Source organism: Chrysochloris asiatica, unplaced genomic scaffold, assembly GCF_000296735.1.
Source record: "Chrysochloris asiatica unplaced genomic scaffold, ChrAsi1.0 scaffold00204, whole genome shotgun sequence".
In the NCBI taxonomy this organism is placed as follows: domain Eukaryota; kingdom Metazoa; phylum Chordata; class Mammalia; order Afrosoricida; family Chrysochloridae; genus Chrysochloris; species Chrysochloris asiatica.
In genome coordinates, this window is record NW_006408722.1 from 1,919,415 (window position 1) to 1,941,529 (window position 22,115).

Here is a 22,115-nt window from a genome sequence, read left to right on the forward strand (position 1 = left end):
AGAATTCTTCTATTTCATCCTCACTGGCTTTAGTGGTTGGTACATAAATTTGAATAATAGTGGTATTAACTGGGCTTCCCTGTACGTGCATGGATATTATCCTATCACTTACAGCATTGTACCTCATGACTGATCTGGATATGTTCTTTTTGACGATGAACGCAACACCATTCCTTTCCAATTTGTCATTCCTGGCATAGTAAACCATGTAGTTGTCAGATTCAAAATGGCCAATACCAGTCCATTTCAGCTCACTAATGCCTAAGATATCCATGTTTATACGTTCCATTTCATTTTTGACAACTTCCAAATTTCCCAGATTCATACTTTGTACATTCCATGTTCCAATTTTCAATGGATGTTTACAGGTGTTTCTCTTCATTTTGAGTTGTGGCCCATCAGCAAAAGAAGGTTCTGTGGGCTTTTCTCCCACGAGCTTAACTCCATTCACGTCAACACTACTTTGAGGAGGCATCTCTTCTCCAGTCGCATTTTGAGTGCCTTCTAACCTGAGGGTCTCATTTTCTGGCACTGTATCTGACAGTGTTTCTCTACTATTCATAAGGTTTTCAGTGACTAAAGATTCGGAAGTAGTTTGTCACTCTTTCTTCCTAGTCTTTGTCTAGAAGCTCATATGAAACTTGACCACCATGGGTGACACTGCTGGTTATTTAAAATACTGGTGGCATAGCTTTCAGAATCACAGTAACTCACAAGCCACCACCGTATGACAGACAGACGAGTAGTGGCCATTTGGTTTTATGTCTAAAATCCTAGCCATGTGAAAAAGTTAAAAATGAATAGTTTCTTTGAAAGCAATATATTAGTATAATAAATAAAGTGAATGTTTCATTTAACTCCACACACCTTTTCCTGCCAGTGCAAAATGCCAATGATAGCCAAGATGAAAGCGCAGACACCGATGAGCGCAATAGCCGTGAGGAGGACAATGTTACTTGGAGTGAGGTACAGTTTGGCGCTCCAGCTGCAGATGAAAACAGAAGAATTAAAATGACAAATTTTAATTGAAAAATGACAAACTTCCACTGAGATCAAGAAGTAGTAAAGGTTATTATTTATTCATCTACCCAATCATTATATATGTAAAAAACCATTCCATTTAGACTGGGCTAAGACTATGGACGATTCTGCAGGAGTTCAGAGTTTATATGGAGAATTTAGGTAGTTTTTTTATGCAATATTTTTCTGTTGTTTGAGCCTGTGAGAATTATACTTAAGGAAATGTATCAAGACTATTTTGGACAATTTTAGACATCTGTATTATTTCTTGAGTGACTTGCTGAATTTAAACCTTGAAATCCAAGGCTAAGTTGTCACATGATTTCCATCAGATCAACTTTTTTGTTGATCCACAAATGCACTGTGACCATAAGGCCTGTGAAAACCTCTATGATTTCTGTGTCAGAAGGGAGGGTTTACATTACAATAGTGACAATTAGGTTGAGAACTACTATACCATCACAGCCCTATTGCTAATGCAGTATAGAAACTAAGGCCATAAGCGTTCCGGTGAAAACAGTTCATAAAACACAGCACATGCAAACCCTGCAGAACCTAAACCTGGAGTCCATACCAGTAACATGGCTGACAGTTACTATTTTTTGTTCTCTGAAAGATAATTAATATATTTTCATTAGAAAAGTTTAATAACTGCAATATCTTAAATAGCTTTCTGATTAATAAAAAGTAGCTATGGACTTCTTTTTGGATGATAATTAAAATGATTGATTTTCAAGTTAGCCTCTAGTCAATAAGTCTCAAAACTGTACTCAAACTAAAATCAATTTTTTTTTACTATTTATATACTTTTAAAAAACAGATTTAACAATTTTTTCCAGAAAGAACACAAGGGAAATGGAAAATGTTGAGATTATGGAAGAAAGCTACAACAAAAATTCAAGAGCATTCCTGAAGAGTAAGAAAATAAATTAGCCAATCTCAGTACCTTACTCAGCCTTTAAAAGAATCATGTAGAACCAAAGGCCAAACCTGCTTCCAACTCAGAAGCATCACTGTTACTGGTTTCTTGTGTATCCCTCCAGAAAACATATTGGGATAAGTTAAAAAGTATTACTACTATCATTCATCCAGAATCAACATTCACAGAAGCAACAATCAGGAAATAAAACGACATGGTGTGGCACTGTAGGATGAGCACTGAACTGCAAGGTCAGGGTTCAAACCCACCAGTTGCCTTGGAAACCCTATACAGGGTTGTTGTAAGTCAGACTCGAGGGCACTTTATAACAACAACATTGCATGCATTTTGGCAAATCTGTTGCATAAGACCGCTTTCAAGTTTTCAGAAACAAAGATGTCAGTTTGAAGACTAAGGTGTACCAGACCCAAGCCATGTGTGAGGCTATTGAAAATGAAAGTTGGTCAGTGAATCAGGAAGACCATAGAAGAATTGACACATTTGAGATATGGTGTTGGACGAGAATATTAGCAGTACCATGGACTGTCAGAAGAATTCTGTTTTGGGAGAAGTACAACCCAAGTGCTCCCGAGAAGTCAGGAGAGCGAGACTTTTTCTCTCATACTTCAGACATGTTATCAGGAGGGATTAGTCCCTGGAGAAGGACATCATGCTTGGTAAAGTAGAGGGTCAGCGAAATTGAGGAAGACCCCCAATGAGATGGAATGATACAACGGCAGCAGCAATGAGCTTAACTGTAAAAATAACTGTGACGATGTTCTGTTGTGCACAGGGTTGCTATGAGTTGTAGCCAACTTGATGGCACCTAACAACATCAATGGTTCCAGTTCATACATGACAGGCTTATTCCAAACAAAACATGCTTAAATATGTCTCTGCTATCAGTGGAGTATTTTCTGTCAGTAATATACTTGTTTTAGGCTGTTGTTGTGGTCTGACTCATAGTGATTCTTTATAGGGTTTCCAAGAGCATCTGGGGGGTTTGAACTGCCAACCTTGTAGTTACCAGTCCAGTGCTTATCCTTTACCACCACAGGAGGCCTTATTAAAGGATACTTTATGTGTCATGGAAAAAAATAATTTTGAGGTCAAGGCTAATATAAAATTCTTAACAAAAATTATGTGGAAATCTCAAATCATTGAAACGTTGCAAGTTTTCAGGAGTATTGCCCCATATAAAACAAGTTTTTAGATGGATCAAATATTTTAAGGGAAGTTGAGAAAACCTCAAAGGTGAGCTACAAGAGGAAAGACCATCAACCTCAATGAATGAGGAAATTGGGGCAAAAGTCTAGGACTGGGAGAAGACCACTTAGAGTTACCACTGACGTAATAGCTACTCAGCTGGGATCTTACATTTTCAATTTAAGTGAAAATCTTGACCTCAGCAAACTTTCACCCTGATGGGTGTTCAAAGAGTTGTCTGAAGATCAGCTAGCTCAAAGAAGTGATCTTTTCATCAGTCTTTTAAACAAGATCAAAGGTAATGACGATGATTTTAAGGATTGAATCATAACTGGGGATTGATCTAGGATTTACCAGTAAGATCCAGAGAGCATAATCCAATCAAAACAGTGACTTCCATAGGGATTTGTGGGTCCAGTTAAATTGAAGGCAGAGAGATCAGGTTAGAAAGTTCTGGTCACTGTGCTTCGGAATTCCAAAGGGGCATCTTGATAGATTTTCTCCAAAGACACAGGGTGATCATGGGGGCTTATTAGGAAGACCTTTCAAGAAAATTGAAAACTGCAGTCATGAGAAAAAGGCCAGGAAAGTTGTGCCAAGGAGTATTTTTCCATGACTACACTGTACCTGCTTAACCTTTGAGGGCAAAATGGCTGCATTATGAGAATTTCATCGGGAAACATTATCCCATCATTCCTACAGCTTTAATCCTGCCCCTTCAGACTTTCTGTTCCCCAAACTCAAAGAACATTTCAAAGGAACTTGATTTAAGTCCCTCAAGGATGCCAAAACTGCTATTCTTAAATGGTATAATTTCAAATGTGCAAAATTCTTCAGGGATGGGTTAGAAAGATGTAAACAATGTCTTCAGAAATGTATAGACCTAGATGGAAGTTATGTTGATCAATAGCTTCACACATTGATATTTTTGTTTAATGAAGGTTTTTATGTATTTAGAGCAATACTTTATGACCTACTCTCTTATATGCATATATAGCTACTTCTTTTTAAAATAGTCACCTATTAGAGAAATACTCATCTGCTTACCCCCCTCCTTCTTTACTTATCACACTAAAGAGATTGTTTCATGTCCACCTCTTTGTGTCATAGCAATGCATTCTATTGTTATTGTTGTTCAGTGCCCTGGAGTTGGTTCCGACTCATAGCAACACTATGTAGGGTTTCTGAGGCTGTACATTGTGCTGTAGCAGAAAGCCTCGTCTCTTTCCCATGGAGCAGCTGGTGGGTTCACACCGCTGGTGGGCTCAAATCACCATTGCAGTTCTCAGTCCACAGTGCTAATCATACAGGGCCACCACGCCCCCTACTGCATACTATGTTAAGTGTCATCAAGTCAGTTCTGACATATAGTGACCCTGTATAGGATTTCCAAGGAGCATCTGGTGAGTTTGAAAGGTCCATCTTGTGGTTCAAACCAACCTTGCGTTGACCTTGGGGTTCAAACCAACCTTGAGGTCCTTGTGGTGTAAAGATTATCCAAAAGTGCCACACTACAGAAGTAACCTAATTTACATAGCCTTTTACTTGCTATTGTTAATTGCCGTTGAGTTGGTTCCAATTCACAGTGAACCTGTATAGGGTTTCCGAGGAATGGTTGGTGAGTTTGAACCACTGAAGTTATGGTTTAAAACAACCTTGTGGTTCAGTACAGCGCCACACCAAGACTCCCTTTTACTTAGGATCCAGTTTTTCTAGTTTTATGTCTTATGTATAGAAAACTAATGTAAACACACATTGCAGGCTCATTTATATCCCTCAACCAGGATCAGAAGTGTTTCTACTGACATTTTCTTATTTCATGCAAAATACTGTAATAAAGACTGTTTTCTTAAGCAATTTGGTTCTAAAGCTCACAAATCAGTCATAGAATACATCTATGTATACATTATGTGTTGGTATATTGGCTTTTGGGGATGGCGGAGGGGCAGCTGATTTTTGTAGTATTTGCCAATTTTTGTGGTGTAAATATACTCCTACCAGGGCTGATTTTAAGTTAGCAATGGGACTTCACTGAACACAGAGTTAGGAAAAGATGCACAGATGCACACAATTGGTTAATAAGCTGGCACAAGCTGGTTCTAGCACACAACTGAAACATCCCATTTAAAATTTTAATAAGAAGCAAGTCTGTATTTTTAAGAGAAATGTAACAAACAGGACCCTACTGATTATATTTTTCATAATTATACCATTTCCCTTGGTTATTTTCCCATACTGTAGTAATATTTTTTCCTAGTGAAATTTAAATGTTAATGAATACCTCCTTCCATTGTTTAATTTAAAAATAATATAGCCAATCTAGTAATTTAAAGAAAAATCAACAAATATTAGAGTTAAAGCATTATTTAAATGCTATTTTATGAAAGGAACATAGTCCGTTAATAAGGATAAAAATTGTTATTGCTTTCTGAAAACAATATTCTGGACACTGTGTTGTGTACATTTCATCCTCACAAAAGCCTTATAAAGTAGATCGTCAATCACTGATTGTATAGACACAGAAATGAAGGCTCAGAGAAGACAAAGAAACTAGCTTGCAATCTCACAGTGAGCAGTGAAGAAGAGTTTCTGGCCTAGGTCTACTTAATCCCAAAAGATGTGTCCAACAACCATTGTGGGATATATGCCACTTTTCAAAGTCTTTATTAAAAAGATCAGGGCTTATTAAAAAGTTTAGTACCTGAAATTTTAGAATTTATAACTAGTAAATTGAAAAGCAGTTTATTTAACCAGAATCTGTATAAATCCCAAATTAGTTACCCTGCTGTTTTTCTAATAGGATTTAATTTGATCTTCATTGAAAATGTCAAGAACGCTTTGTGGAGGTTTGTGTATTCATTTAAGGTTGGTGTAAGCAAAGAAAGTGATGACATTCATGAGGGCACACAGCTGGAAGCATCTACGATTTAAAGGGGACAGTATTAAAACATTCAGTTCCAGGGAGGACATTACCTTCTAGGGATCTCGTGAGGGTATGGAATGACAATTAGCTGGGAATTTGGAATGATTGCAGTCCACTCTTGCTTCCGTACAGACTGGAAAAATAATTTAAGAATATTTTTAAAACATTTAAAGAAACATTAAATTATTTTAATTAAATACAGGAAAAAGCTCAAGTAAGTACTCTTTGAGAAATGTAAATTCTAGGTATGGATTAATCTAACTTTACATATTCACATTAAATAGGGATTCTGTATCATCTGTTGGTAAAAATATTGTACTCTTTACTGAGAAGAGATATATTTCTGTATATTTCATTCATTCATTCGTGAAGCAAATATTTGTTTGTTGCTCCTACTATTACATAGCAAACACAATCCAAAGATGATGTAAAAATGCTGCTTGGAGCTACATTCAAGTTGAGGGGGAGTATGACAATAAAGAAAATAAGTGAAAACTACAGCTGCTGTTGTTGTTGTCTGCTGACACTGAGCGGATTCCGACTCACGGTGATCCCATGTACACAGACCAGAACGGCAACCTGCTTACTAGGCCTGTCTCTGAGGCGCCCTGGGTATTATTTATTTAATTATTATAACCTTTTTACTGTGAACTGAGTGACAGTTTACAGAGCAGATCACCAGTTTTACATCCAACAATTCATACACTTTGTTTCATCTTATTGTTTGTAGTATCCTTAATGTAACATTACACATCCACTTTGTCCATTTCTTGTATTCCACTTTGTTTGTGTTTCTTGGTTCCATTTCTCCTTCTTTCCCAATCCTTTTGAACATTGTCCTTGGGTAAATGCTGCCCTTTTGATCTTGAATGGTTGACCATTATGCTTACTTCATTGGCAGAGTTGTACCCTCTGTGTAGCTGTTGCTTGACTGAAAATTGAGCCAGAGGGGTGAGTTCACTTCCAGATCTGATGGGTCATAGTCTCAGGGTTCAAGTCTTTAGATGACCAGCAATCCTCTACTTTATTTCTGATCTTAGTTTTGTTCCACATTTTCCTCTGGATGGTTCTGAACGGTAAACCTTTCTGCAAGCAGTTGAATGTTAACCATTTGTGACACTCAGTAGTTCATTACATAGTGACACTATATAGCACACTGTTGTTAGGTGTTGCTGAGTCGGTACCTACTCATAGCAACCTTATGCACAACAGAACAAAACACTGCCCGGTCCTGCCCCATCCTTGTTGTTTTACTTGAATCCATTGCTGCTGCTACTGTGTCAACCCACCTTGTTGGGGGTCTTCCTCTTTTTTTGCTAACTGTCCACTCTATCTCGTATGATGTCCTTTTCCAGAGACTGGTCCCTCCTGATAATATGTCCAAAGTAAGAGACAAAGTCTTGCCATCTTGATTTCTAAGGAGCATTATTGGCTATACTTGTAATACAGATGTGTTTGTTCTTCTGCAATCTATGGTACTTTTAATATTCTTCACCAACACTATAACTCAAATGTCCCAATTCTTCTAAGGTCTTCCTTACTCACTGTCCAACTTTCACACACATATGAGGTTATTAATAATACCATGGCTTGAGTCAGGAGTACTTTAGTTCTCAAACTGACATATTTGCTCTTGAACACTTTAAAGAGGTCTTGTGCAGCAGATTTGTTTAATGGAATATATCATTTGATTTCTTTTCAGCTGATGCCATGAGTTTTTGACAACTTCGATCTTTTCTCCATTTATGTTCTCTATTGGTCCAGTGGTGATCTTTTTGTTTTCTTAACATTGAGGTGTAACTCATACTGATGGCTATGGTCTTTGATGTTCATCAATAAGTATTTTAAGCTTTCAGCAAGCAAGGTTGTATTGTATGCATATCTCAGGTTGTTAATGAGTCTTCCTCCAATCCTAATGTCACGTTTTTCTTCATATTATCCAGCCTCTCAGATTGCTTGTTCAGCATACAGAACGAATAAGTATGGTGAAAGAATACAACCCTGGTGCATACCTTTCCTAATTTTAAACCATTCACCTCCTCTTGTTCTGTTAACACAACTGCCTCTTGGTGTAGGTACAGGTTCCTTAAGAGCACAATTAAGTGTTCCAGAACCCTTACTCTCTGCAATGTTGTCCATAGCTTGTCATGATTCAGAGTCAAACACCTTTGTGTAGTCAATAATGCACAGGTATTCTCTGCTTTAAGGCAAGATCCATCTGACATCAGCGATGATATTCTTCATACTACGTCCTCATCTGAATCTGGTTTGTTCCTCTGTCAGTTCCCTGTCAATGTACTATTGCAGCCATTTTTGAATGATCTTTAGCAAAATTTTACTTGCACGTGATACAGTATTGTCTGATGATTTCCATATACCACGGGTCACTTCTTTTAGGAATGGGCACAAATATGGATCATGTCCAATCAGCTAGCTGTCTTCCAAATTTCTTGACATAGATAAGTGAGTGCCTCCAGTGCGGCATCAGTTTGTTGAAAGACACAATTTGTATTCCATCAATTCCCAGAGCCTTCTGCTTTGCCAATGCCTTTGACCTCTTCCTTCAGTACTATTGGCTCTTGGTCATAGGCTATCTCATGAAATGGCTGAATGCTGTAAATTTCTTCTTGGTGTAGTGATTCTGTGTATTCCTTCCATTGGATGCTTTCTGCATCATTCAATATTTGCCCATATAATCCTTCAATATTGAAAGTGGAGGCTTGAATTTTTCTTCTCTTCTTTCAGCTTGAGAAATGCTGAGTATGTTCTTCCCTGTTAGGTTTTTTTTTTCCCCTTTTAGTTTTTTAATTCCAGGTCTCTGCACATTTCCTTATAATACTTGAATGTCTTCTTGAGCTGCCCTTTGAAATTTTCTGTTCAGCTATCTTACTTTCTCATTTCTTCCATTTGCTTTAGCATCTCTAAGCTGGATAGCAAGTTTCAGAATCTGTTCTGCCTTTTGCTTTCTTTCTATATGATGCTCTTGATGTCATCCCACAATTCTTCTGGTCTTCGGTCATTAGTGTCTAATGCATCAAATCTATTCTTGAGATGCTCTCTAAATTCAGACGCGATATGTTCAAGGTAAAATTTTGGCTCTCGTGGACTTACTTTAATCCTGAATATAAGCAATTGATGGTCTGTTACACAGTCTGCCCCTGGCCTTGTATTCACTGACAACATGGAGCTTTCCCACCATCTATTCTCACAGTCAATTTTGTTTTTCTAGCTTTCATCCGGTGAGGTCCATGTGTACAGTTATCTTTTATGTTGTTTAAAAAGGCATCTGCAATGAAGAAGTCATTTGTCTTGCAAAATTCTATCATGCATCATGTCTATCACCAAGGTCATATTTTCCAACCACTAATCCTTTCTATTTGTTTCCAACCTTTGCATTTCAATCACCAGTGATTATTAATACATCTTGATTGCATGTTTGATCAATTTCAAACTGAAGAAGTTGGTAGACTTCTTCAATTTCATAATCATTGGTTGTAGTGGTTGGTGCATAAATTTTAATAATTGTGTATTGACTGGTCTTCCTGGTAGGCATATGGATATTATCCTATCACAGACAACATTATACTTCAAGATAGATCTTGAAATACTCTTGATGATGAATGTCATGCCATTCCTCTTCAATTTGTCATTCCCAGGTGATTGTCAGATTCAAAATGGCCAATAACAGTCCATTTCAACTCACCAATGCTTAGGATATTGATCTTTATGAGTTCCATTTCATCTTTCATAATTTCAAATTTTCTTAGATTTGTACTTTGTATTTTCTGTGTTCTGATTCTTAATGGATGTTTGTAGTTGTTTCTCCTCATTTTGAGTTCTGCCCCATCAGCAAATGAAGGTCCTGAAAGCTTTATTCCATTTGCATAATCATGGTCAACTGTACTTTGAAGAAGCAGTTCTTCCCCAGGTATATTCTGAGTGCCTTCCAACCTGAGGAACTCATCTTCTGGTACTATGTCTTACAATATTCCGGATGCTTTTCATTATGCTTTAATATTCAATATTCTGGTGCTATCTGACAGTGTTTCACTGCTATTTATAGGGGTTTCAGAAGTAGTCCTCCTCTCCTTCTTCCTACTCTGTAAGCTCAGCTGAAACCCTGCTGATATTTAAAGTACTGGTGACAAAGCTTCCATCATCACAGTAACACACAAACCACCACAGTATGACTAACTGACTAGGTGGTGAGAAGTGATAAGGTAAAAAAGAAACCAGGAAAGGAGGATAATCTTGAACTTTATAGTAGAGGTGTTGGGAAGTTATATTTTCAAACAAATATTAGATAACTTCAGTTAGATAACTACCAATCAATTAATTTGTTTAAAGCTAATATGAAAAAACAAATTAGTTATCAAAATAAAGTTTACTTACTTTCTCTCCAGATGGGCGGGGAATACCAACAAAAAGATGATCAAGGAAATTTGCACTTCTACCTAAACCAAGGACATTATATGGTAGCTGAAGAGCTAAATGTGCTGATTGGCTGAGTTGTCCAGCTAGATTTATTAAAAAAAAAAAAAAAAAGTTAGCTTAAAAATATTGTTTTTATCAAATGTTAAACATTTAAGTACTAGAAATACCTCTTTAAAGATAAAGACATGAAATGAATCCTCCCCTTCATAGATGTTAATAACCCATTAAAAATTGCTACATGGAAACATAATTCAGATGAGTGGTTTTGAGTATTCTCTCAGAGTTGTTCACAATGACCACACTTTTTAGAACATTTTCATCATTTCCAAAAGAAACCCCATTCCTACTCACAATCACTCTTAGCTGTGGGTAACCACAAATCTTTTGACTAGTTATGCCTATTCTGGAGGTTTCTCAAGAATGCAATCATACATACGTGTTTTTTTGGTGACTGATACCTTTCATATTTTAAGGGCTCATCAAAGCCATATCACTTTTTGATATTTCATTCCTTTAAACTGACAAATACTATCCCATTACATGAGCACAACACATCTTGTTTATCTGTTCATCATTCAGTGGAAATTTATGCCTTTTCCACTTTTCAGTCTTTATGATTATTAAAGGTTCTGATTTTCCACATTGTTGTAAAGATTTGTCACAGTTGGGTCCTGGTATGATGTTGTAGGATAAGCACTGGACTGCAATCAATTTGAATTGCAAGGCTGACAATTCAAGTCCACAAGCTGTTCCTCAGAAACTTTAAACTGACTCTAAGGCACTAAACAACAGTGTTTATGAAGTGATACCTCCTTTGGTTTCAATTTGCATTTCTGTAATGACTAATGATTTTGAGAATCTTTTCATGTGCTTATTGGAGTCCTAGTGTGGTGCTGTGAGTTAATGCGCCAGACTACAAAGCCGTTTGAACTGCAAGTTCAGCAGTTCAAGCTCACCAGCTGCTCCTCAGAAGCCCTATACAGGGTCGCTATGGGTTGGAACCAACTCGATGGCACTTAACAACAACAACATTGGCTATTAGTCTCTTACTTTTAAGTTTCTATACCGTTGGTAATGCTATCTCTGCTTTCAAGTCTGATTTTAATAATGTGAGTCTCTTGTTTTACTCAGTCAGTCTAGCAAAAGGTTTGTCAATTTTGCTTATCTTTTCATGAATCAATGTTTGGTTTCATTGATTTTCTGTTTTTCTATTTTCTAGTCCACTTATTTTTCTTAACATTTCCTTCCTTCTGACTGCTTTAGGTTTAATTTGCTTTTCTTTTTCTAGTTACTTTAGTTAGAAGTCTAGGTTATAGCCTTCAGATGTTTCTTCTTTAATACAGACATTTATAGCTATGCATTCCCAGTATGCATTACCTTAGCTGAATCCTGCACATTTTGCTATGCTGTTTTCATTCATATCAAAGTATTTTCTAATCCTCTACTGATTTCGTCTTTGACCGACTGGTTATTAGTGTGCACTGTTTAATTTCTATATATTTATGACTCCCTCAAATTTCCTTAAAACCAAACAGCCTCCACTGTTCTGTCAGTTTGCGGTAATATGGTGGCTTGTGAGTTGCTGTGATTCTGAAAGCTATGCCACCAGTATTTTAAATACCAGCAGGGTCAATCACGGTGGACAGGTTTTAGATGAACATCCAGACAAAGACAGACTAGGAAGAAAGAGTGATGAACTACTTCCAAATCTTTAGTCACTGAAAACCTTATGAATAGCAGAGAAACACTGTCAGATACAGTGCTGGAAAATGAGCCCCTCAGGTTGGAAGGCAATCAAATGCAACTGGGGAAGAACTGCCTCCTCAAAGTAGAGTTGACCATGATGATGCGAATGGAGTAAAGCCCATGGGAGAAAAGCCTTCAGGACCTTCATTTGCTGATGGGGCACAACTCAAAATGAAGAGAAACAGCTGTAAACATCCATTGAAAACTGGAACATGGAATGCACGAAGTATGAATCTAGGAAAATTGGAAGTTGTCAAAAATTAAATGGAACGCATAAACATGGATATCTTAGGCATTAGAGAGCTGAAATGGTCTGGTATAGGTCATTTTGAATCTGACAACCATATGGTTTACTATGTCAGGAATGACAAATTGAAGATGAATGGTGTTGCATTCATTGTCAAAAAGAACATATCCAGATCAGTCATGAGGTACAATGCTGTCTGTGATAGGATAATATCCATGCGCCTTAAGGGAAGCCCAATTAATACCACTATTATTCAAATTTATGCATCAACCACTAAAGCCAGTGAGGACGTAGTAGAAGAATTCTATCAACTTCTTCAATCTGAAATTGATCAGACATGCAATCAATATGTATTGATCATTACTGGTGATTGGAATGCAAAGGTTGGGAGCAAAGAGGAAGGATCAATAGTTGGAAATATAGCCCTGGTGATAGAAACTATGCTGGAGAACGCATGATAGAATTCTGCAAAATCAATGATTTTTTCATTTCAAATACCTTCTTTAGACAGCAGAAGAAATGACTATATACATGGACCTCACCAGATGGAATACATAGAAATCAAATTGACTACATCTGTGGAAAAGCTCCATATCATCAGTGAAAACAAGGCTGGGGCAGACTGTGTAACAGACCATCAATTACTCATTTGCAAATTCAAACTGAAACTGAAGAAAATGAAAACAAGTTCATGAGAGCCAAAATATGACCATGAATATATCCCACCTGAATTTAGAGATCATCTGAAGAACAGATTTGATACATTAAACACTAAAGACTGAAGACCAGAAGAGTTGTGGGATGACATCAAGAACATCATACATGAAAAAAGCAAAAAGACATTAAGAAGACAAGAAAGAAGGAAAAGGTCAAAATGGATGTCAGAAGAGACACTGTAACTTTGTTTCCAGTGTAGAAATGCTAAAGCAAATGGAAAAAATGAGGAGGTCCAAGAGCTGAATAGAAAATTACAAAGATCAGCTCAAGAAGATAAAGCCAAATATTACAACAAAATGTGCAAAGATCTGGAATCAGAAAACCAAAACCCCAAAACACAGTCAAGCTGGGGGAACTGAAGTAAAAATTCAAGTCTCGACTTTCGTTACTGGGGAAATTATTGAATGATGTAGAAAGCATCAAGAGAAGATGGAAGGAATACACAGAGTCACTATAGCAAAAAGAAATGGTTAATGTTCAACCGTTTTAAGAGGTTGAACATTATTTAAAACTTTTGTTTTAAATATATTTTATCTGATATTAATATAGTCAATGCAGCTTTCTTCTGGTTTCCATTTGCATGGAAATACTGTGTAGGGTGTTTCTGAGGCTTTAAATGTTTGCAGGAGCAGAGAGCCTCATCTTTCTCCTAGGGAGCAGCTGGTGGGCTAGAACAGCTGACTTTGTGGGCTAGAACAGCTGACTTTGTGGGTCACAGTCTAGTGCTTATCAATCTTTCACCTTCAAGCTTTGCATTTAGGTCTAAAGTGAGTGTACTACAAGTAGCATATAGTTGGATCATGTAACTCTTTTAATTGATTAACCATTGACAATGAAGTGATCACTGCTAATGAAGAAATACTTCTGCTCTTCTGCTGTTTATTGTCTTATATTGTTTATGTTTATCAATTCCTTCAATATTCAATGGGTTTGATTGAGTTTTCTTGGATAACATTTTGATTTCCTCTTCATTTATGTTTGTATCATAAAAATATTTTATTGGTGGTTACCATGGAAATTAAGGAGCTCTCCTAGCATAGTAGTTATGAATTGGGCTGCTAACCTCCAAGTCAGCAGTTTGAAACTACCAGTTGTTCTGCGGGAGAAAGATGGAGCTTTCTGCTCCTGTAAAGATTTACAGCCTTGGAAATCTTGTGAAGGGTCACTAGGAGTTGGAATTGCCTCCGCGATACTTAACAACAACAACTACAATGTTTCTTAAGCATTATTCATTTTTATTTCTTTTAACTTTCTTTTTCTCAGAATGAAAAATGTCAATTGTCCATCTTCAAATAGGCTTATTTTCTTCCTGAAAACTGTTTACTTCAGATATACTTTGGACACGTTATCAGGAGGGAGCAGTCCTTGAGGAGGATACTATGTTTGGTAAAGTGGAGAGTCAGCAAAAAAGAGGAAGACCCTCAATGGGATGGATTTGCACAGTGGCAGCAGCAATGGGTTTAAGCAGAGGAACGATTGTGAGGCTGGCGCAGGACTGGGCAGGGTTTTGTTCTGTTGTGCACAGGGTCACGATGAGTTAGAACTGACTCGATTACATGTAATTACAAACTTAAGAATTTTTATTAGGTTCCTTTTCTTTTTAATTTTTATCATTTCTCTTTATTGATATTCTAGTTGTTCATACATTGTTCTTCTGATATCCCCCTTTTTTGGGGGGGTCCAGGATATCCTTTCACTCTCTGAACACAGTTAAAATTAAAGTTCTTTTGTCTAGTAAATCTAATGTCTGGGTTTCCTCAGGAATGTTTTCTGTCAATTTATTTTATTCTGTGAATGGGCCATAATTTCCTCTGTCTCTATATTGTTTGTAAATTTTTTTGACAAGTGGACATCTTGAGTATTGTAACAAGGTAACTCTAGAAAGCAGATTATCCCTCTTATTTCTAACAGTCAGGGATTACAGATGATATCTGAGAAAGTTTTTAGTCATTCAACAGTGTAGTGAGTTTTACAAAGATTGTATTCCTGGCTATGTACAGTCAATGAAGTTTCTGTTCCATTATTTCTGTGGGCAACCAGTGATGTCACAGAGAGCGTGTTAAATGCCTGGATCAAATTAGAAAAAAAATACAAAATAAAAAGCGTCCTATCTTCTTAAATCCCATTAAGAACTGACACCAGGAAAGTTGATTAAGCATATGGGACCAGTCTCTTTGCTGGGGCCCTTAAGATAAAGATCAGTGGTGAAAACACAAAACCTACATTTTGGAGGTCAATATCTATAGTGCTCACCCTGGCAGCACCAGTCTGCATCAGGATATAGGCTGCTATCCCAATGGCTGACTCTCACAGAGCTGGAGTATGGGGAGATGAAAAATGTTATGTGAAATGGATTGTGAATACATTTTATAATTATCACCAACTTGATTTCTTGACAGATTGGATATAGGTTATGAGAGAGCATAATCAAGGATTTTGGTCTAAGCAGCAGTAAAGATGGAGTTGCCATAATTGGATGGTGCAGGTGTGGAAAGGAAAAGAAAGCATTCTATTTTAAGCATATGATGTTTGTAACAGCTTTTATACTGGGAAACAGAGATGTCGAATGTGCAATTAAATATAAGAGCCTATATAGACTTCTGGTGTGACACTGGGGGTTAATGCACTAGACTGTAAGGTCAGTTTGAACCGCAAGGTCAGTGGTTCAAGCTCCTCAGCTGTTCCTTGGAAACCCTAAACATGGTCGCTATGGATCAGACCAGACTCAATGGCACTTAACAACAACAACATATAGAGCCCAAGGGTTGAGATTTGAGACTAAAGTTATAAATTTGGGACTGCTGGGAACAAACTTAGGTGGTTTTGTTCATGCACAACTCTTACATTCTTTTAGGAATACTGGTAGCCATCAAGGAATTTGTGGTCAGGAAGGATTCAGAGCTACTCTATTTATTACTGGGCAAACACGAAAGCATTTCTCAAACAACACTTTATACAAATAAAAGACATTTATTAAATGAAAGTTCATTTGCAAGTAGATATAAAACTGTTCATAAAATGTTTTTAAAAAATCTGAGTATTTAGGTGACCCAACCACTACCTTGTATAATTGGTTCACTTAAAGTAGATGAGCTGATATCAGAGGCATGCCTGTTACTCTCAAATATCAGTTGCCTTTGATCCATTCTCACTCATGGTGGTGACACCATGTGCATCACAGTAAAATTGTACTCCAGAGGGTTTTCAATAGGTAAGTTTTCAGAAGTAGATCACTAGGCCTTTCTTCTGAGGTAACTCTGAGTAGACTTATCCTCCAATCTTTCAGCTAAGAGTCAAACATGTTAACCATTTGCACCATACCTAGGGACTCCTTTATGCTAGAAAGTGAGAAAAGGCCATTAAAGGTATATACCAGTTAGTAAGGAGTCCATGAATGGCACAGTAAATAGAAAGGTTGGTGGTTGGAATCCACTCAGCAGAAGACAGGTTTGGCTATCTGTTCTGAGCAGCCACTGCATCAGTCCATCTCACTGAAGATCTTCCCAGTGTTCTCTGATTCTCTCCTTTACCAAGCATGATATCTTTCTTCAGGGAATGCTTCCTCCTGATACATGTCCAAATCATGTGAGATGACTTTCACCATGTTTTTCCCTAAGGAGCATTCTGGCATTACTTCTTCCAAGACAGATTTGTTGGCTCGTTTGGCAGTCCATGGTATATTCAGTATTCTTTTCCAACAACATATTTCAAATGCATCAATTCTTCTACAGTCTTGCTTATTCACATGGTCTAACTTTCACATACATGTAAGGTGACTGAAAATACCACAGCTTAGGCCAGGCACACCTCAGTGACATCTTTACTACTTAACATTTTTACAGCAGACTTGACCAGAGCAAAAAAAATACATTGTTTGATTTCTTGACTATTACTTCCATGGGTGCTGACTAAGGATTCAAGTAAATCCTTAACAGCATCAGTGTTTCCTCGTTTAATCATGATGTTGTTTACTGGTAAAATTATGAGGATTTTTGTTTTCTTGGTGTAAAGGTATAATCCATACTGAAGGTTGTAGTCTTTGATCATCAATAAGTGCTTCAAGTCCTCTTCACTTTCAGCAAGCAAGGTAATGCTATCATTTGCTTATTGAGGGTTGTTGAATCTTGAAGCTGTCTACTTCATATAGTCCAATTTTTCAAATTATTTGCTCAACATACAGATGAAATAAGTATGGTGAAAGGACACTATTGGACACACATCTTTTCTCATTTTAAACCACACAGTATCTCCTTATTCTCTTAGAATGACTGCTTACTGGCTTATGTACAGGTTCTGCATGAGAACAATTAAGTGTTATGGAATTTTCATTTTTCATAACATTACCCATAATTTGTTATGATCCCTAGTTGAATAACTTTCTGATATAGTTATATAATGGAGAAAAAAGTAATTCACTCATAGTTGACTGTTATTCCTTACATCTGAATTCAGATTCTAGATAATTGACAAGGATAACATAATGAAATATGTGTGTTGTGGACTGAATTGTGCCCCCCAAAAGATATGTTAGAAAACCAAGCCCTTGATATCTGTGAATGTGACCTTGTATGGAATCAACATCTTTGAAGGTGTTTTCAGTTAACAGGCGGTCATGCTTGAGTAGGGTGCATCCTAATCTGAGTGAGAGCTTATAAAAGAGGACAAGAGACAAAGAGCAATACACAGCGGGAAACTGACCATATGAAGACAGAGGTAGTGACTGAAATGATGCATCTACGAGGCCAAGGAATGTCAAGGATCACTGACCAACTCATTAGAAGCTAGGAGACATGCACAGAACAGATTCTCTCACAGAACTCTCATAAGGCATCAGTGTGGCCGACACCCTGATTCTGGACTTCTTACCTCCAGAATTGGAAGCATGGTGGCTCTGGAGAATAAGCATTGGACTGCAAACCACAGGTTGGAAGCTGGAGCCTACTAGACACTCCACAGGCGAAAGATGAGGCTTTCTGGTCCCTCAAAGATTTGTAAACTTGGGAACCCTCTACAGCAGGGGTGGGGAACATTCGGCCTGGGAAATCATTTGGTCTGGCCCAGCCAGGCAACTGCAGTGTCAGCCATCCCATTAGGGGTGAGTTACTTAAATGTTTGACCAAATACAGCAGGCTAATTTTTATATAACCTGTGAATGACATAAATTTTTGCAAAGAAAAAAAAAAGGTTTCCCACCCCTGCTCTACAGTGTTGCTATGAGTTGGAACTCACTCAATGGCACTGAACAACAACCTCCAGAACTAGGAGACTATAGCCTTCTGATCTGATGCCACTTAGCCCTTGTATTTTACTATAGCACCCCTAGGAAACTAACACTAGGTGTGAAATATGTGACAGAACTTTCTACTAGATTGAAAGTGGCTCCATGCAAAGAGGTGCTTAGATCGTTCCAGTCCAGTGACATATTTATATTCCATGGCATAGCATGAGGGCTGGCACATGACAGGCACTCAGTAAATGTCTGCTGTACTTAACTGATTGTTTGGTAGTACAGAACAAAGTATCCACCACACATCTGTCGGTGTGTTGTATGTGGTGGCTTGTATGATGCTATGATACTGGAAGCTGTGCCACTGATATTTTAAATACCAGCTGGGTCAACCCAAGGTAGACAGGTTTCAGTGGAGCTTCCAGACTAAGAGTAGGAAGAAGGAGAGGCAGACTACTTCTGAATGTTAGCCACAGAAGACCTTCTGAATAATCAGTGGAACGTTGACAGATAAAGCAGAAGATGAGCCCCTCAGGTTGGAAGGCACTCAAAATACATCTGAGGAAGTGCTGCCTCTCAAAGTGGAGTTGACTTTAATGATGTGAATGGAATAAAGCTTTTGAGACCTTCATTTGCTGATGTGGCACAATTCAAAACAGGAAGCAATAGCTGGAAACATCCATTAATAATCAGAACATGGAGTGTACAAAGTATGAATCGTAGACAATCAGAAGTTGTTAAAAATGATATGGAATGTATAAAGATCAACATCCTAACCATTAGTAAATGGAAATGGATTGAAATTGGCAGCTTGAATCAAACAATTACATGGTTTACTATTCTGGGAATGACAAATTGGAGAGGAATAGCATCAAATTTGGAGTCCTGATGTGGCCCTGTTATGCAAAATCAGTTTGAACTGCAAGGTTGGCGGTTCAAACTCACCAGTCGCTCCTCAGAAACCCTGTACAAATTCACTATAAGTCAGAAATGACTCAATGGCACTTAACAACAGCAACATCACATTCATCATTAAAAATCTATCTTGAAGTACAGTACTGTTTGTGATAGAATAATAGCCATATGCCTACAGAGAAGACCATTTAATATCACTATCATTCAAAATTATGCACCAACAACTGAAGCCAATGATGATGAAGTTTAATTATTCTACCAACTTCTTCAGCTCCCAGGTGTGCAGCTAGCTCAGTCAGTAGGAGCATGAGACTTAATCTCAGGGTCATGGGTTTGAGTTCCACGTTGGGTGACATATTTAGGTGGTTCCATAGTGTAGTCATTATCACATTTGGGTTCGAGCCCCAGTGAAACCAACCACTCACTCACTCCTTATTTTCTGGAGTCCTGGTGTGGTGCTGTGGGTTAATGTGCTGAACTGTAAGGTTGGTTTGAACTGCAAGGTTGGCAGTTCAAGCTCACTTGGAAACCCTATAGAGGGTTGATATGAGTCAGAGTTGATTTGATGGCACTAAATAACAACAACAACAACCAATTTCTTCAGTCTGAAATTGATCAAACATGCAATCAAGATGCATCTTGATAATTACTTGTAATTGGAATGAGAAAGTTGGAAACCAAGAAAAGGATTGTTGTTATTAAGTGCCTTCAAGTCAGTTCTGACTCACAGCGACCCTGAATAGGATTTCTAAGGAGTGGCTGTTGAGTTTGAATTACTGACCTTGTGGTTCAAATCGACCTTGTGGTGGAGTGCTTAGTAGTTTAATAATATGGTTTTGGTGATAGAAACGATGTTAGAGACTGTATCATAGAATTTTTCAAGACCAATGACTTATTCATTGCAAATACCTTTTTCCAACATAAAAGGGGACTATATATGTGGACCTTACCAGATGGAATACATATGAATCAAACTGACTACGTCTGGGGAAAGAGATGATGGAGAAGCTCAATATCATCAGCCAAACAAGGACAGTGGCCAACTGTGGAACAGACATTCAATTGAAGCAGAAGACAATTAAAACAAGTCTGCAATACCCAAAATAGGACCTTGAATATATCTCACTTTTAATTTTGAGATCATCTCAAACAGATTTGATACATATGACACTGATGACTGAAAACCATTAAGAGTTGTGGGATGACATTAAGAATATCATACAGGAAGAAAGAAAAAGGTCATTATACAGGAAAGAAAGAAAAGACAAAAATAGATGTCAGAAGAGATTCTGAAAGTTGCTCCTGAGCTACAGCGAATGGAAGAAATGAGGAAGCTGAACAGAAAATGCCAAAGGGCATTCAACTAGACAAAGACAAGCATAATAATGAAATGTGCAAAAGACCTGGAGTCTTTAAACTAAAATGGTCTTAAGAACACATTCAGCATTTCTCAAGGTGAAAGACTGAAGAAAAAATTAAGCATTGGGTTGCAATATTAAATGTACCTATGGGCAAAATACTGAATGATACAGGAAGCTTCACAGAATATGGCAGGAACAAAGAGTCAATGTACCAAAAAGAATGAGTCGATGTTCAATCATTTCAAGAGATATCACATGTTCAAGAATTGATGATATTGCGGGTAAAGCCCAATCTGCAGTGAAGGTATTGGTGAAAAAACAAGGCTTCAGGAACTGACAGAATACAACTGAAATCTTTCAATAAACTGATGCAGTGCTGGAGGTACTTAATCTCTGCCAAGAAATTTGGAGACCAGCTATTTGGCCAACCAATTGGAAGAGATCCATATTTGTGCATCTTCCAAAGAAAGGTGACCCACTGAAATAAGAAAATTATCTAACAATATCATTAATATTACATGGAAGCAAAATTTTTATTGAAGATAATTTAAAATCCGTTGTAAAAGTACACTGACAGAGAGCTGTGAGAAATTCAAGCTGGATTCAGAAGACAATGTGGAACGAGGGATATCATTACTCATGTCAGATGGATTTTGACTGAAAGCAGAGAATACCAGGAAGAAGTTTACTTGTGCTTTATTAATTATGCAAAGGCATTTGAATGTATGGATCATAACAAACTATGACTAATATTGTGAAAAGTGGGTATTCAAGAACACTGAATTGTACTCATGAAGTACCTGTACTAGAACAAGAGGCAGTCATTAGAACAGAACAAGGGGATACTAAATGGTTAAACTCAGGAAAGGTGTGTACCACAGTTTCCCCATATTTATGCAATGTATTCTTTCACCAGAATTCTGGTGTGGCACTGTGGGTTAATAGACTGGACTGCAAGGTCAGTTTGAACTACAAAGTTGGCGGTTCAAGCTCACCAGCCACTTCTTGGAAACACTACACAGGGTTGCTATGAGTCAGACCTGACTTGAGAGCACTTAACAATAACAATTCTTTCACCGTCCTTATTCAGGGTGTCTGTTGAGCAAATAATCCAAGAAGCTAGATTATATGAAGTAGAATGTGGCATCAGGATTGCAGAAAGATTCATTAACAAGAGCAAAAATGTCACTTTGACGACTAAGGGGCACCTGACCAAAGCCACAGTATTCTCATATGCATGTGAAAGTGAGACAATGAATAAAGAAGACTATAGAAGAATCGATAAATTCAAATTATGGTGTTGGAGAATATTCAAAGTTATCATGAACCACCAAAAGAACAAACAAATCTTCTAGGAAGTACAGCCAGGAAGCTACTTAGAATTCAAGATGATGAGACTT

The 22,115-nt window shown here is 37.5% G+C and overlaps 1 protein-coding gene across 1 annotated transcript in view; it reads right to left on the reverse strand.

The window, feature by feature from the left end:
* Window positions 1-22,115, reverse strand: part of ITFG1 (integrin alpha FG-GAP repeat containing 1) — a 392,891-nt gene that overhangs the window by 18,198 nt on the left and 352,578 nt on the right. Inside the window, exons 15-17 of the mRNA XM_006872566.1 lie at window positions 10,461-10,585; window positions 6,119-6,201; window positions 868-985 (exon numbers count right to left, since the gene is read on the reverse strand). Coding sequence (XP_006872628.1) covers window positions 868-985; window positions 6,119-6,201; window positions 10,461-10,585 — 326 coding nt within the window. The remainder of the gene's footprint in view (window positions 1-867; window positions 986-6,118; window positions 6,202-10,460; window positions 10,586-22,115) is intronic.